Source organism: Macaca mulatta, chromosome 1, assembly GCF_049350105.2.
Source record: "Macaca mulatta isolate MMU2019108-1 chromosome 1, T2T-MMU8v2.0, whole genome shotgun sequence".
NCBI classification, from domain to species: Eukaryota; Metazoa; Chordata; class Mammalia; order Primates; family Cercopithecidae; genus Macaca; species Macaca mulatta.
This window is the reverse complement of record NC_133406.1, coordinates 212,416,660-212,429,528: the sequence shown is the minus strand read 5'-3', so window position 1 is coordinate 212,429,528 and position 12,869 is coordinate 212,416,660. Positions and strand designations below refer to the sequence as shown.

Genomic DNA, 12,869 nt, shown 5'->3' with positions numbered 1-12,869 from the left:
AAAAATTAGGCCAGGCGTGGTGGCTCAAGCCTGTAATCCCAGCACTTTGGGAGGCTGAGACGGGCGGATCACAAGGTCAGGAGATCGAGACCATCCTGGCTAACATGGTGAAACCCCGTCTCTACTAAAAAATACAAAAAACTAGCCGGGCGAGGTGGCGGACGCCTGTAGTCCCAGCTACTCAGGAGGCTGAGGCAGGAGAATGGCGTAAACCTGGGAGGCGGAGCTTGCAGTGAGCTGAGATCCGGCCACTGCACTCCAGCCTGAGCGACAGAGCCAGACTCCGTCTCAAAAAAAAAACAAAAAACAAAAATTAGTTGGGTGTGGTGGTACACACCTGTAATCCCAGCTACTCAGGAGGCAGAGACAGAAGAATTGCTTGAACCTGGGAGGCAGAGGTTGCAGTGAGCCAAGATCAGGCCACTGCACTCCATCCTGGGTGACAGAGAAAGATTCTGTCTCAAAAAAAAAAAGAAAAGAAAAGAAATAAATAAATACCAGGAGTTGCTGAGGATGAGGAGCAACTGGATTCTCTTACACTGGTAATAAGGATGTAAACAATAGAAGTATTTAGGAAAACACTTTGGCAGTTTTTTAAAAAATTGAACATACTTCTACATATGATCCAGCCATTCCATTGGCTGTTATTAGTAATGGCCAAAAGCTAGAAACAGCCCAAACATCCATCAATAAGTGAATAGATGTGAACAATCTGTGGTATATTCATATAATGAAATACTACTCAGCAGGCAGGGCGCAGTGGCTCATGCCTGTAATCCCAGCACTTTGGGAGGCTGAGGCAGGTGGATCAGCCGAAGTCAGGAGTTCAAGAACAGCCTGACCAATATGGTAAAACCCTGTCCCTACTAAAATTACAAAAATTAGCCAGGCGTGGTGGCACACAACTGTAATCCCAGCTACTGGGGAGGCTGAGACAGGAGAATTGCTTGAACCCAGGAAGTAGAGGTTGCAGTGAGTTGAGATCACACCACTGCACTCCAGCCTGGACAATAAAGCGAGACTCAGTTTCTCCAAAAACAAAGAAATACTACTCAGCAATAAAGAGGAAAGAATGATTGCCAATGTCACAACTTAGGTAGATCTCAGTTACGCTAAGTAAAAGAAGCTAGACAAAAAAGAACACACTCTTTGAGTCCATTTTACATAAAATTATAGAAAATCTATATGGAAAGCAGATCATTATTTGCCTTGGGTTAGGGAGGATGAAATTATAAAAGAATGTGATGAAATGGGATGGGGTTTATAGGTGGTAAAATTGTGTCTCCCAAAAACACATGTTCAAGTCCTAGCCCCCAGTACCTGTTAATGTGACCTGACTTGGAAGTGGAGTCTTTGCAGGTATAATCAAGTTACGATGAAATCATTCTAGATTATGGTGGGCTCTAATCCAATGACTAGTGTTATTTAAGAAGGAAATTTGGACACAGACATACATGAGGAGATTGCCATGTGACAGAGCAGGGGTCGGGATGATACGGTTTTTTTGTTTTTTGTTTTTTTAATTTTGAGACGGAGTTTCACTCTTGTAGCCAGGACTGGAGTGCAGTGGTGCGATCTCAGTTCACTGCAACCTCTGTCTCCCACGTTCAAGCGATTCTCCTGCCAAAGCCTCCAAAGTATCTGGGAATACAGGTGCCTGCCACCATGCCCAGCTAATTTTTGTACTTTTAGTAGAGACAGGGTTTCACCATGTTGGCCAGGCTGGTCTCGAACTCCTAACTTCAGGTAGTCCACCCACCTCGGCCTCCCACAGTGCTGGGATTATAGGCATGAGCTACCGTGCATGTCCATGGATGATATGTTTACAGACGAAGGAATATTAAGGATTGCTAGCAGCCACCAGAGGCATGGAGTGAGCCGTGGAACAGGTTCTCCCTCAGAGCCTTCAGAAGGAACCAATATTACCAATACCTTGATTTTGGACTTCTAGCCTCCAGACCTATGACAGAATACATTTCTGTTTTTTTTAAGCCACACAGTTGCGGTAATTTCTTAGAGCAGCCCTAAAAAACAAATACAGGCAGGGCGCAGTGGCTCACGCCTGTAATCCCAACACTTTGGGAGGCCAAGGTGGGTGGATCACCTGAGGTCAGGAGTTCGAGACCAGCCTGGCCAACATGGTGAAACCCTGTCTCTACTAAAAATACAAAAATTAGCCAGGCGTGGTGGCACGTGCCTATAGTCCCAGCTGCTAAGGAGGCTGAGCCAGAAAAATTGCTTGAACCTGGGAGGCAGAGGTTGTTGTGAGTCAAGATTGCACCACTGCACTCCAACCTTGACAACAGAGTAAAACTCTGTCTCAGAAAAAAACAAAAGGAGGCCAGGCACATTGGCTCCCACCTGTAATCCCAGCATTTTAGGAGGCCAAGGCAGGCAGATCACAAGGTCAGGAGTTCGAGACCCACCTGGCCAACATAGTGAAACCCCGTCTCTACTAGAAATACAAAAACATTAGCCGGGTATGGTGGCAGGTGCCTGTACTCAGCAACTTGGGAGGCTGAGGCAGGAGAATTGCTTGAACCTGGGAGGCGGAGGTTGCCATGAGCCGAGATCAAGCCACTGCATTCCAGCCTGGGCGACAGAGCAAGACTGTCTCAAAAAAAATAAAAATAAATAAATAAAATGGAAGGTCCTTGAGGTAGGAGGATCATTTGAGCCTAGGAGATGGAGCTGTGATCGCACCACTGCACTCTAGCCTGGGTACAGAGTGAGACCCTGACTCAAAAAAAAAAAGGAAGGTCTTGTTCAGAAAGAAAAGTTGTATGTAGAATGGGACTGGAAGTTCCTTATGCAAGCAACAAAAGAGTTGAAAAATTTGCAAGTACTAGCTAATTAGTGCAAATACTGTCTGAGAAGTATAAATTAAAAGAAAGAAATGAGTAACTTTCTGATTCCAGAAATGACAAATTGTAGTTTTTGTTTGCTTGTTTGTTTTAAGATGGAGTCTCACTCTGTCGCCCAGGCAGGAGTGTAGTAGTGTGAGCTTCAGCTCACCACAACCTCCATCTCCCAGTTCAAGCATTTTCCTGCCTCAGCCTCCCAAGTACCTGGGACTACAGGAGCACGCCACAACCTCCGGCTAATTTTTCTGTTTTTTAGTAGAGATGGGGTTTCACCATGTTGGCCAGGCTGGTTTTGAGTTCCTGACCTCAGGTGAGCCACCGGCTTCAGCTTCCCAAAGTGCTGGGGATTACAGGCATGAGCCACCACACCTGGCCAACAAATTGTTATTGGTGAATAACATCTCAGAACTGTGATGAGGTGAGATAACTTTATCAAATGCTTCACAGAAAAGACTGATATTTAAATCATAGAATTATAGAATATCACCCAGAAAGAGACAACCTTAAATTCCAGTGGTTCCTAAACCACTGATTTAAAAACCTAGCTGTGGCCGGGCACGGTGGCTCAAGCCTGTAATCCCAGCACTTTGGGAGGCTGAGGCAGGTGGATCACAAGGTCAGGAGATTGAGAGCAGCCTGGCTAACACGGTGAAACCCCGTCTGTACTAAAAATACAAAAACTTAGCCGGGGCGTGGTGGTGGTCACCTGTAGTCCCAGCTACTTGGGAGGCTGAGGCAGGAGAATAGCATGAACCCGGGAGGCGGAGCTTGCAGTGAGCTGAGATGGCGCCACTGCACTCCAGCCTGGGCGACAGAGCGAGACTCTGTCTCAAAAAAAAAAAAAAAGGCCGGGCACAGTGGCTCAAGCCTGTAATCCCAGCACTTTGGGAGGCCGAGACGGGCGGATCACAAGGTCAGGAGATCGAGACCATCCTGGCTAACACGGTGAAACCCCGTCTCTACTAAAAATACAAAAAAAAAAAATAAGCCGGGCGAGGTGGCGGGCGCCTGTAGTCCCAGCTGCTCGGGAGGCTGAGGCAGGAGAATTGCGCGAACCCGGGAGGCGGAGCTTGCAGTGAGCGGAGATCTGGCCACTGCACTCCAGCCTGGGCGACAGAGCCAGACTCCGTCTCAAAAAAAAAAAAAAAAAAAAAAAAAAAAAATCTGTCCTTAAAAACCTAGCTGTGCATGGCCGGGCTTGGTGGCTCACGCTGTAATCCCAGCACTTTGGGGGGCCGAGGCTGGCGGATCACGAGGTCAGGAGATCGAGACCATCGTGGCTAACATGGTGAAACCTCGTCTCTACTAAAAATACCAAAAATTAGCCAGGCATGGTGGCAGGCACCTGTAGTCCCAGCTACTTGGGAGGCTGAGGCAGGAGAATGACGTGAACTGGAAAGCAGAGCTTGCTGTGAGCCGAGATTGCGCCACTACACCTATAATCCAGCAGTTTGGGAGGCCAAGGTGGTAAGATAGCTTGAGCCCAGGAGTTCAAGACTATCCTGGGCAACAGAGTGAGACCCCCATCTCTATTTTTAAAAATTTTTTTTAAGAATCTAAAGAGAGACATCTGAGTCATAGGAGAAGTTTTGTGTTAAAAAAAAAAAATCTATATATTAGATAGATGTAATTTCATTTTTCATCCTGATTTTCTGAATCAGAATTTCTGTTAACGTTTCTTGGGAATCTGTGTTTTCTAAAAAGTCTCTAACGCTTCTGAAGGAGCAAATTTGTTTAGGAGCCATCTGAAACCTTCGCTTCACAGATGAGGACACTCAAGGTCTAACTGAACTTTTTTTTTTTTTTTTTTGAGATGTAGTCTTGCTCTGTCACCCAGGCTGGAGTGCAGTGGCACGATCTCGGCTCACTGCAAGCTACAGCCACCGTGCCTGGCCAAGGTCTAACTGAACTTTTTTGTGCTAATAGCTCTTATCAAGGTCTAGAACTAGAATCCTGGCCACTTGTTTGCATATATAGTTCCTTTTTATAATGCGATATCTGTGTTAACACTTTTAATGTGAAATTGTTTTATAAACAATTGTAAGTGAAACATACTGGTTTGAAAATTTGTTGATTTCTTACTTATATAGGGGCTAATATATACTGTGACCAAAAAAATCTTTATAAACAAGATTAGGAGGTTCAACATAAACATTACCCTTATCTCATTTTTAGGCGACTGAGTCAAAGACCAACACCAGAAGAACTAGAACAACGCAATATATTGCAACGTGAGTCCAGTTATGGAAATAAAGTTGTATAGATTTTCTTTGTATGTTTCTGACTTTAATACACATGAAAGAGAAAAGAAGCATTTGCTACAAGGGCTAAGGGAGAGGGTTCCAGCCAGGCAAGGACTATTTATTTCCCCATGAAGGAACAGAGCTCACCAAGCTTCCTTTGGAAGATGCTATTATGGTACTGTTTAGTGTGCTGTGATACTCTAGAAAGCTTTGTTTCAGTGTTCTCACCGTATCCTGGAACTGCCTTGGGCATTTGGGAGGATTTGACAGTATATGGGAGATGTGCCCAATTTTTCTGTGTTCAGGGAGCTAAGGAGGTAGCTGTGCATATGGAGACCTTCCTATTCCTAGAATTTGAGGGCTGAGGCCCAAAGCAAGTCCCAAATGCAGCAGTTTTCCTCTTGCTTTAATCTCTTAAGACTTTCTTACCTCTGTACTTACCAAATGGGACCAGGTATTTAATTTGCTGTCTGTGTACATAATTAACTTCCTGAAATAGCATTCTAATCTGGCACATACTTGATTTGTTTTTCCAGAATATAGAGTAAAATTTGGCCTTAAAAGTTTCCTCACTGAGAAGGTTTGGGTTTCCTCAGGGCTATTTGTGAGCATGTTCAGTCTGACCAATCCATCCCGTTCCCTCAGCACTACTTGGGTATACACAACTTAAATCACTTAGTAAATTTTCTAGTGTGGGAGCCCTTATAGACATATCACACAAAACTCCATGTAATCGCCATTGCCCATTCTTAGCAGTTACTCTTGAGCAAGAATCTGCAGGCTTTTCCTTAAAGTGTACATAGTAAAAATTTTGGGTTTTGCAGGCCAAAAAGCAAATGAACAACTATATGTAATAGGTACTTACAAAACCATTTAAAAATGTAAAGACTATTCTTAGCTCATGGGCAGGAAAAATACAGGCAACCGGCAAGATGTGGTGCCATAGTTTGCTGACTCTTGCTCATACCTGTTTGTATCGTTGACAAGAAAATTGTTTTGTTTAGCCATCTCCAGAGTTAGTATTTTATTCTGATTTGGGCCTATAGGAAATATCTGGGCCAAGGCGAGTGGATCACAAGGTCAGGAGATTGAGACCATCTTGACTAACACGGTGAAACCCCGTCTCTACTAAAAATACAAAAAAATTAGCTGGGCATGGTGGCAGGCGCCTTAGTCCTAGCTACTTGGAAGGCTGAGGCAGGAGAACGGCGTGAACCTGGGACTCAGAGCTTGCAGTGAGCCGAGATTGCGCCACTGCCCTCCAGCCTGGGTGACAGAGCAAGACTCCGTCTCAAAAAAAAAAAGAAAAAAAGAAATATCTGGGCCAGGCACGGTGGCTCACACCTATAATCCCAGCACTTTGGAAGGCCAAGGCAGGAGGATCACCTGAGGTCAGGAGTTCGAGACCAACCTGACCAATATGATGAAACTGTCTCTATTAAAAATATAAAAATCAGCTGGGCATGGCATGTGCCTGTAATCCCAGCTACTCGGAAGGCTGAGACAGGAGAATCGCTTGAACCCAGGAGGCGGAGGTTGCAGTGAGCCGAGATTGCAACATTGCACTCCAGCCTGGGCAACAAGAGCAAAACTCCGTCTCAAAAAAAAAAAAGAAAAGAAAAGAAAAAGAAATATCTGTAATGTAATTACTAAAACATTTGATATGCACATTGTCATTTGTGAGTAATCTTCCTTCCTTCTGATTGTCAACTGTAGCTAAAAATGAAGCTGATCGTCAGGCAGAAAAACGAGAAATTAAACGTCGGCTCACTAGAAAGGTACTACTCCCTGTGTGTTCAGTTAACTATATGTGTTATATTTGGATGACCTATTTGATTGGAAATTAATTTGCAGTTAGGCACAGTGGCTTGCGCCTGTAATCCCAGCACTTTGGGAGGCCATGGCAGGAGGATTGCTTGAGCCCAGGAGTTCAAGACCAGCCTAGGGAAAACAGTGAAACCTTGTCTCTACGTTTAAAAAAAAAAAAAAAGAAAGAAAATAAAAAGAAAAAAAATGAATTTGCAGCCCAGTCAACATGGCAAGACCCCATCTCTACAAAAAAAATTAAAAAATAGCCGGGCATGGTGGTATGTGCCTGTAATATCAGCTACTTGGGAGGCTGAGGTAGTAGGATCATTTGAGCTTGGGAGGTTGAGGCTGCAGTGAGCTGTGATTGTGCCACTGCACTCCAGCCTGGGTGACAGGGCAAGACCCTGTCTCAAAAAAAAACAAAACAAAAAATCACCAGATAACCATAATCACTGGGGGCTGGACCTCCAGGGATCAATAGTGTATAAAGCTCCCCCAGGTGATTCCAGTGAAGATTGAAGCACTGGGTTAGAGGCAATTTGAATGCATGATTGATGCCTAATTATTGGCTTAGTGAACTAAGAGGCTCCATTTCCTTCAGCTCAGTCAAAGGCCAACTGTGGCTGAACTCCTTGCCAGGAAGATTCTGAGGTTTAATGAATATGTAGAGGTAACAGATGCTCAAGATTATGACCGGCGAGCCGACAAACCTTGGACCAAACTGACCCCTGCTGATAAGGTACCTGGAAAGCGCTCTCTTGCTCTTTTTCTCCTTTTTCTCTTTATTTGGAGGATCCAAGATGCTAACTAGAAGGGAGAACCATAAACAAAACTTTAGTTTTAATATAATATTAAATTTCAAATCACGATACAAAATGCCAAGTTGAACAAGTCAAAACGTTATACTAACTCAGTATAATGTTTTGGTAATTCCACCACCAATACTGAAAGAAAGAAAATCCCTGCTATATCAGAGTAAAAATACTGGAAGGAATACATTTTAAACAGTGGTTGTTTGGTTAGAGAGAATTTGGGCTATATATTTTAGTAATTACCCATATCTCATTTTTATAATGCTGTGAAAAACTGTAAAAGCTGGCCAGGCGTGGTGGCTTATGCCTGTAATCCTAGCACTTTGGGAGACCAAGGTGGAGGGATCCCTCGAGGTCAGGAGTTCGAGACCAGCCTGGCCAACATGGTGAAACCCCGTCTCTACTAAAAATACAAAAATTAGCCAGGTTTGTGATGGCGTGCACCTGTAATCCCAGCTACTCGGGAAGCTGAAGCAGGAGAATTGCTTGAACCCAGGAGGTGGAGGTTGCAGTGAGCCGAGATCATGCAAATGCACTCCAGCCTGGGCAGCAGAGTGAGACTCCATCTCAAAAATAAAAATTAAAGGCTGGGTGCGGTGGCTCACGCCTGTAATCCCAGCACTTCGGGAGGCCAAGGCGGGCGGATCACGAGGTCAGGAGATCGAGACCATCCTGGCTAACACGGTGAAACCCCGTCTCTACTAAAAATACGAGAAATTAGCCGGGCGTGGTGGCGGGCGCCTGTAGTCCCAGCTACTCGGGAGGCTGAGGCAGGAGAATGGCGTGAACCTCGGAGGCAGAGCTTGAAGTGAGCCAAGATAGTGCCACTGCACTCCAGCCTGGGTGACAGAGCAAGACTCCGTCTCAAAAAAAATAAGTAAATAAAAATTAAAAATTAAAAAAAAAAAAAAACTAGCCAGGTGCAATGGCTCACACCTGTGATCCCAGCACTTTGGGAGGCCGAGGCAGGTAGATCTCTTGAAGTCAGGAGTTCAAGACCAGCCTGGCCAACATGGTGAAACCCCATCTGTACTAAAAATACAAAATAGCCGGGCATGGTGGTGTGCACCTGTAATCCCAGCTACTCGGGAGGCTGAGGCAGGAGAATCACCTGAACCCAGGAGCCGAAGGTTGCAGTGAGCTGAGATTGCGCCATTGCACTCCAGCCTCAGCAACAGAGGGAGACTCCATCTCAGGAAGAAACAAAAACAAAAAAACTATAAAAGCTACAATATCTCTTTCAAGATTTTCAAGTACTTTGATTAAACTAGAAATTTTAGGTTTACTATGAGACAGATGGGTATCTCTGGGTTGCCTGTGAGGGGTTGCAGTGACTTACAAAGTTAAACACAGTAAAGAAAAAATGACGGCCGGGCACGGTGGCTCACGCCTGTAATCTCAGCCCTTTGGGAGGCCGAGGCGGGCAGATCACGAGGTCAGGAGATCGAGACCATCCTGACTAACACGGTGAAACCCCGTCTCTACTAAAAATACAAAAAATTAGCTGGGCATGGTGGCGGCGCCTATAGTCCCAGCTACTCAGGAGGCTGAGGCAGGAGAATGGCGTGAACCCGGGAGACGGAACTTACAGTGAGCCGAGATTGCGCCACTGCACTCCAGCCTGGGCGACAGAGCAAGACTCTGTCTCAAAAAAAAAAAAAAAGGCCGGGCGCGGTGGCTCAAGCCTGTAATCCCAGCACTTTGGGAGGCCGAGACGGGCGGATCACGAGGTCAGGAGATCGAGACCATCCTGGCGAACACGGTGAAACCCCGTCTCTACTAAAAAATACAAAAAACTAGCCGGGCGAGGCAGCGGGCGCCTGTAGTCCTAGCTACTCGGGAGGCTGAGGCAGGAGAATGGCGTAAACCCGGGAGGCGGAGCTTGCAGTGAGCTGAGATCCGGCCACTGCACTCTAGCCCGGGCGACAGAGCCAGACTCCATCTCAAAAAAAAAAAAAAAAAAAAATGACAAGTTACACTGCTGTACAAAGCAGCCAGAAGAAGCTGAACATTTTTGTTTCTACTCCACAGGCTGCCATAAGAAAAGAATTAAATGAATTTAAAAGCTCCGAGATGGAGGTTCATGAAGAGAGCAAACATTTTACACGGTAAGACCCAAAAGACCCAGTCATACATGTGCTAGGTAGAGTTTTCCAAAAAACATTGTTCAGGTATGAAGGGCTCTAATGACGTCAGTAAAAAGAAAAACACTCAGTGTTGATTGCAAGACTGCATTCAAAGGGATGAAAAGTAAGAAGCCATAGTAAATGCCTAGGCCAGCTCACGCCTGTAATCCCAGCACTTTGGGAGGCCAAGGCAGGTGGATCACCTGAAGTCAGGAGTTCTAAACCAGCCTGACCAACATGGCGAAACCCCGTCTCTACTAAAAATACAAAAATTAGCTGGGCGTGATAGCAGGCACCTGTAATCCCAACTACTCAGGAGGCTGAGGCAGGAGACTCGCTTGAACCCGGGAGGCAGAGGGTGCAGTGAGCCGAGATTGTACCATTGCACTCTAGCCTGGGTGATAAGAGCAAAACTCCATCTCAAAAAAAAAATAAGCAAACGCCTATTCTGATTGTGGCATTTTATGTATATTATTTCATCCTTGCAATAAACATGCAAAATGTGTTAACATCTCCATTTTATCACTGAAGAAATGGAGGCTCACAATGGTTAAGTAACTTGGTTGACTTGCTAATAAATTGCAGAACCAGGATTCAGAGAAAGAAATCAATGACTTCAAGGATAATGAGGTGCTCTCTTCGTTGTACCTTACTCTCTCAGGTTATAAACGGTGCTAAGTTAGACAAGATCTTGCCCTCTCTGGTTTCAGTTCTGTCTAGCACAGTTGATCTTACCAACTTAATGTATAAACAACATTTTAATTAGCTGTCCTCATGAAACAAGCCAAGAAATCCAGCACAGCCAACAAGCCAACAAATCAAGTGTTTTGATTTGGAATTACGGTTGTGATTAAGGAGCCACCCATATCCAAAGAATCAGCTAGCCACAAATGGAAGCAGTCAGAGTATCTTTACATGATTCTTAGAACATTTATAAAAAGAGGCAAATGAGGTTGAGTGCAGTGGTTCATGCCTGTAATCTCGACATTTTGAGTGGCTGAGGCGGGAGGATCACTTGAGCACAGGAGTTTGAGACCAGCCTGAGCAACATAGTAAGACTCCATCTCTACAAAAAAAAAAAAAAAAAATCTATTTTTTGAATTAGGCAGGGGCCTGGTGCAGTGGCACACTCCTAGCACTTTGGGAGGCCAACAGGGAAGGATCACTTTGAGACCAGCCTGGGAAACATAGTGAGCCCCATCTCTACAAAAAATAAACTTAAAAAAATTAGGTACAGGCTGGGCATGGTGGCTCATGCCTGTAATCCCAGCACTTTGGGAGGCCGAGGTGGGCGGATCACAAGGTCAGGAGTTCGAGACCAGCCTAACCAATATGGTGAAACCCCATCTCTACTAAAAATACAAAAATTAGCCGGGTGTTGTGGCTCATGCCTATAGTTCCAGCTACCCAGGAGGCTGAGGCAGAAGAATTGCTTGAACCCAGGAGGCGGAGGTTGCAGTGAGCCGAGATTGCACCACTGCACTCCAGCCTGGGTGACAGAGCAACACTCCATCTCAACAACAACAACAAAAATAGCCAAAAGGTGCAGTGGCTCACTCCTGTAGTCCAGCTACTTGGGAGGCTGAGGTGGGAAATTCACTTGAGCCTGGGAGATTGAGACAGCAGTGAGCCATGGTCACACTACTGCACTGAAGCCTGGACAACAAAGTAAGATTCCATTGCTAAAAACAGTTTTGCTAAAGGAAAGAGTTATAGAATGTGACATTTATGCTAAATCTTAAGGTACATAAAAAAAATCTGAACAAAAAGGAAGGAAAGGCCGGGCGCAGTGGCTCAAGCCTGTAATCCCAGCACTTTGGGAGGCCGAGACGGGCGGATCACGAGGTCAGGAGATCGAGACCATCCTGGCTAACACGGTGAAACCCCGTCTCTACTAAAAAATACAAAAAACTAGCCGGGTGAGGTGGCGGGCGCCTGTAGTCCCAGCTATTCGGGAGGCTGAGGCAGGAGAATGGCGTGAACCCGGTGGGGCGGAGCTTGCAGTGAGCTGAGATCCGGCCACTGCACTCCAGCCTGGGCGACAGAACGAGACTTCGTCTCAAAAAAAAAAAAAAAAAAAAAAAGGAAGGAAAGAACCTTGTAAGCAGAAGGACCAGTATAGGCTGGGCGCAGTGGCTCACACCTGTAATCCCAGCACTTTGGGAGGCTGAGGCGGGTGGATCACTTGAGGCCAGGTGGAGACCTGCCTGGCCAACATGGTGAAACCGTGTCTCTACTAAAAATACAAAAATTAGTCGGGCATGGTGGCATGCTTGTAATCCCAGCTACTTGGGAGGCTGAGGCAGGAGAATCACTTGAACCCTGGAAGCAGAGGTTGCAGTGAGCCAAGATTGTGCAACTGCACTCCAACCTGGGCAAGAGATCGAGACTGTGTCTCGAACAAAAAAAAGAAAAAGAAGGACCGGCTTATGCAAGATGATGGGAGAGAGGAAAACACATGGCGTTTCTGAATAATAGAAAATGTAGCTTCAGCCGGGCACGGTGGCTCACGCCTGTAATCCCAGCACTTTGGGAGGCCGAGGCGGGCGGATCACAAGGTCAGGAGATCGAGACCACGGTGAAACCCCGTCTCTACTAAAAATACAAAAAAAATGAGCCGGGCACAGTGGCGGGCACCTGTAGTCCCAGCTACTCGGGAGGCTGGGGCAGGAGAATGGCGTGAACCCAGGAGGCGGAGCTTGCAGTGAGCCAGGATCGCGCCACTGCACTCCAGCTTGGGCAACAGAGCAAGACTCCGTCTCAAAAAAAAAAAAAAGAAAATGTAGCTTCAACAGAGGATGTATGGGGCAGTGTGATGAAAATAAGCTAGAAAATGGGTTGCAGTCCCTCGCAATGCTTTCACTGTTATGCTAGGATGTTGGAACCATTGGCAGTTTATAAACAGGAAATTCTGTGTATTTCAGAACAAGCTCTGATGCAAACAAGGAAGATGATATGGAAGGATGAAGAGACTAACAGCAAAGAAAACAGGAAGTGTCTGAAATAATCATAGTG

The 12,869-nt window shown here is 45.7% G+C and overlaps 1 protein-coding gene across 50 annotated transcripts in view; it reads left to right on the top strand.

Moving 5' to 3' along the window:
* Nucleotides 1-12,869, top strand: part of PHACTR4 (phosphatase and actin regulator 4) — a 145,288-nt gene that overhangs the window by 129,555 nt on the left and 2,864 nt on the right. For all 50 annotated transcript variants that reach the window (XM_015132961.2, XM_077965770.1, XM_077965774.1 and 47 more), the window contains 4 exons: nucleotides 5,040-5,095; nucleotides 6,824-6,885; nucleotides 7,518-7,655; nucleotides 9,760-9,836. In XM_015132961.2, the coding sequence (XP_014988447.1) occupies nucleotides 5,040-5,095; nucleotides 6,824-6,885; nucleotides 7,518-7,655; nucleotides 9,760-9,836 (333 nt within the window). The remainder of the gene's footprint in view (nucleotides 1-5,039; nucleotides 5,096-6,823; nucleotides 6,886-7,517; nucleotides 7,656-9,759; nucleotides 9,837-12,869) is intronic.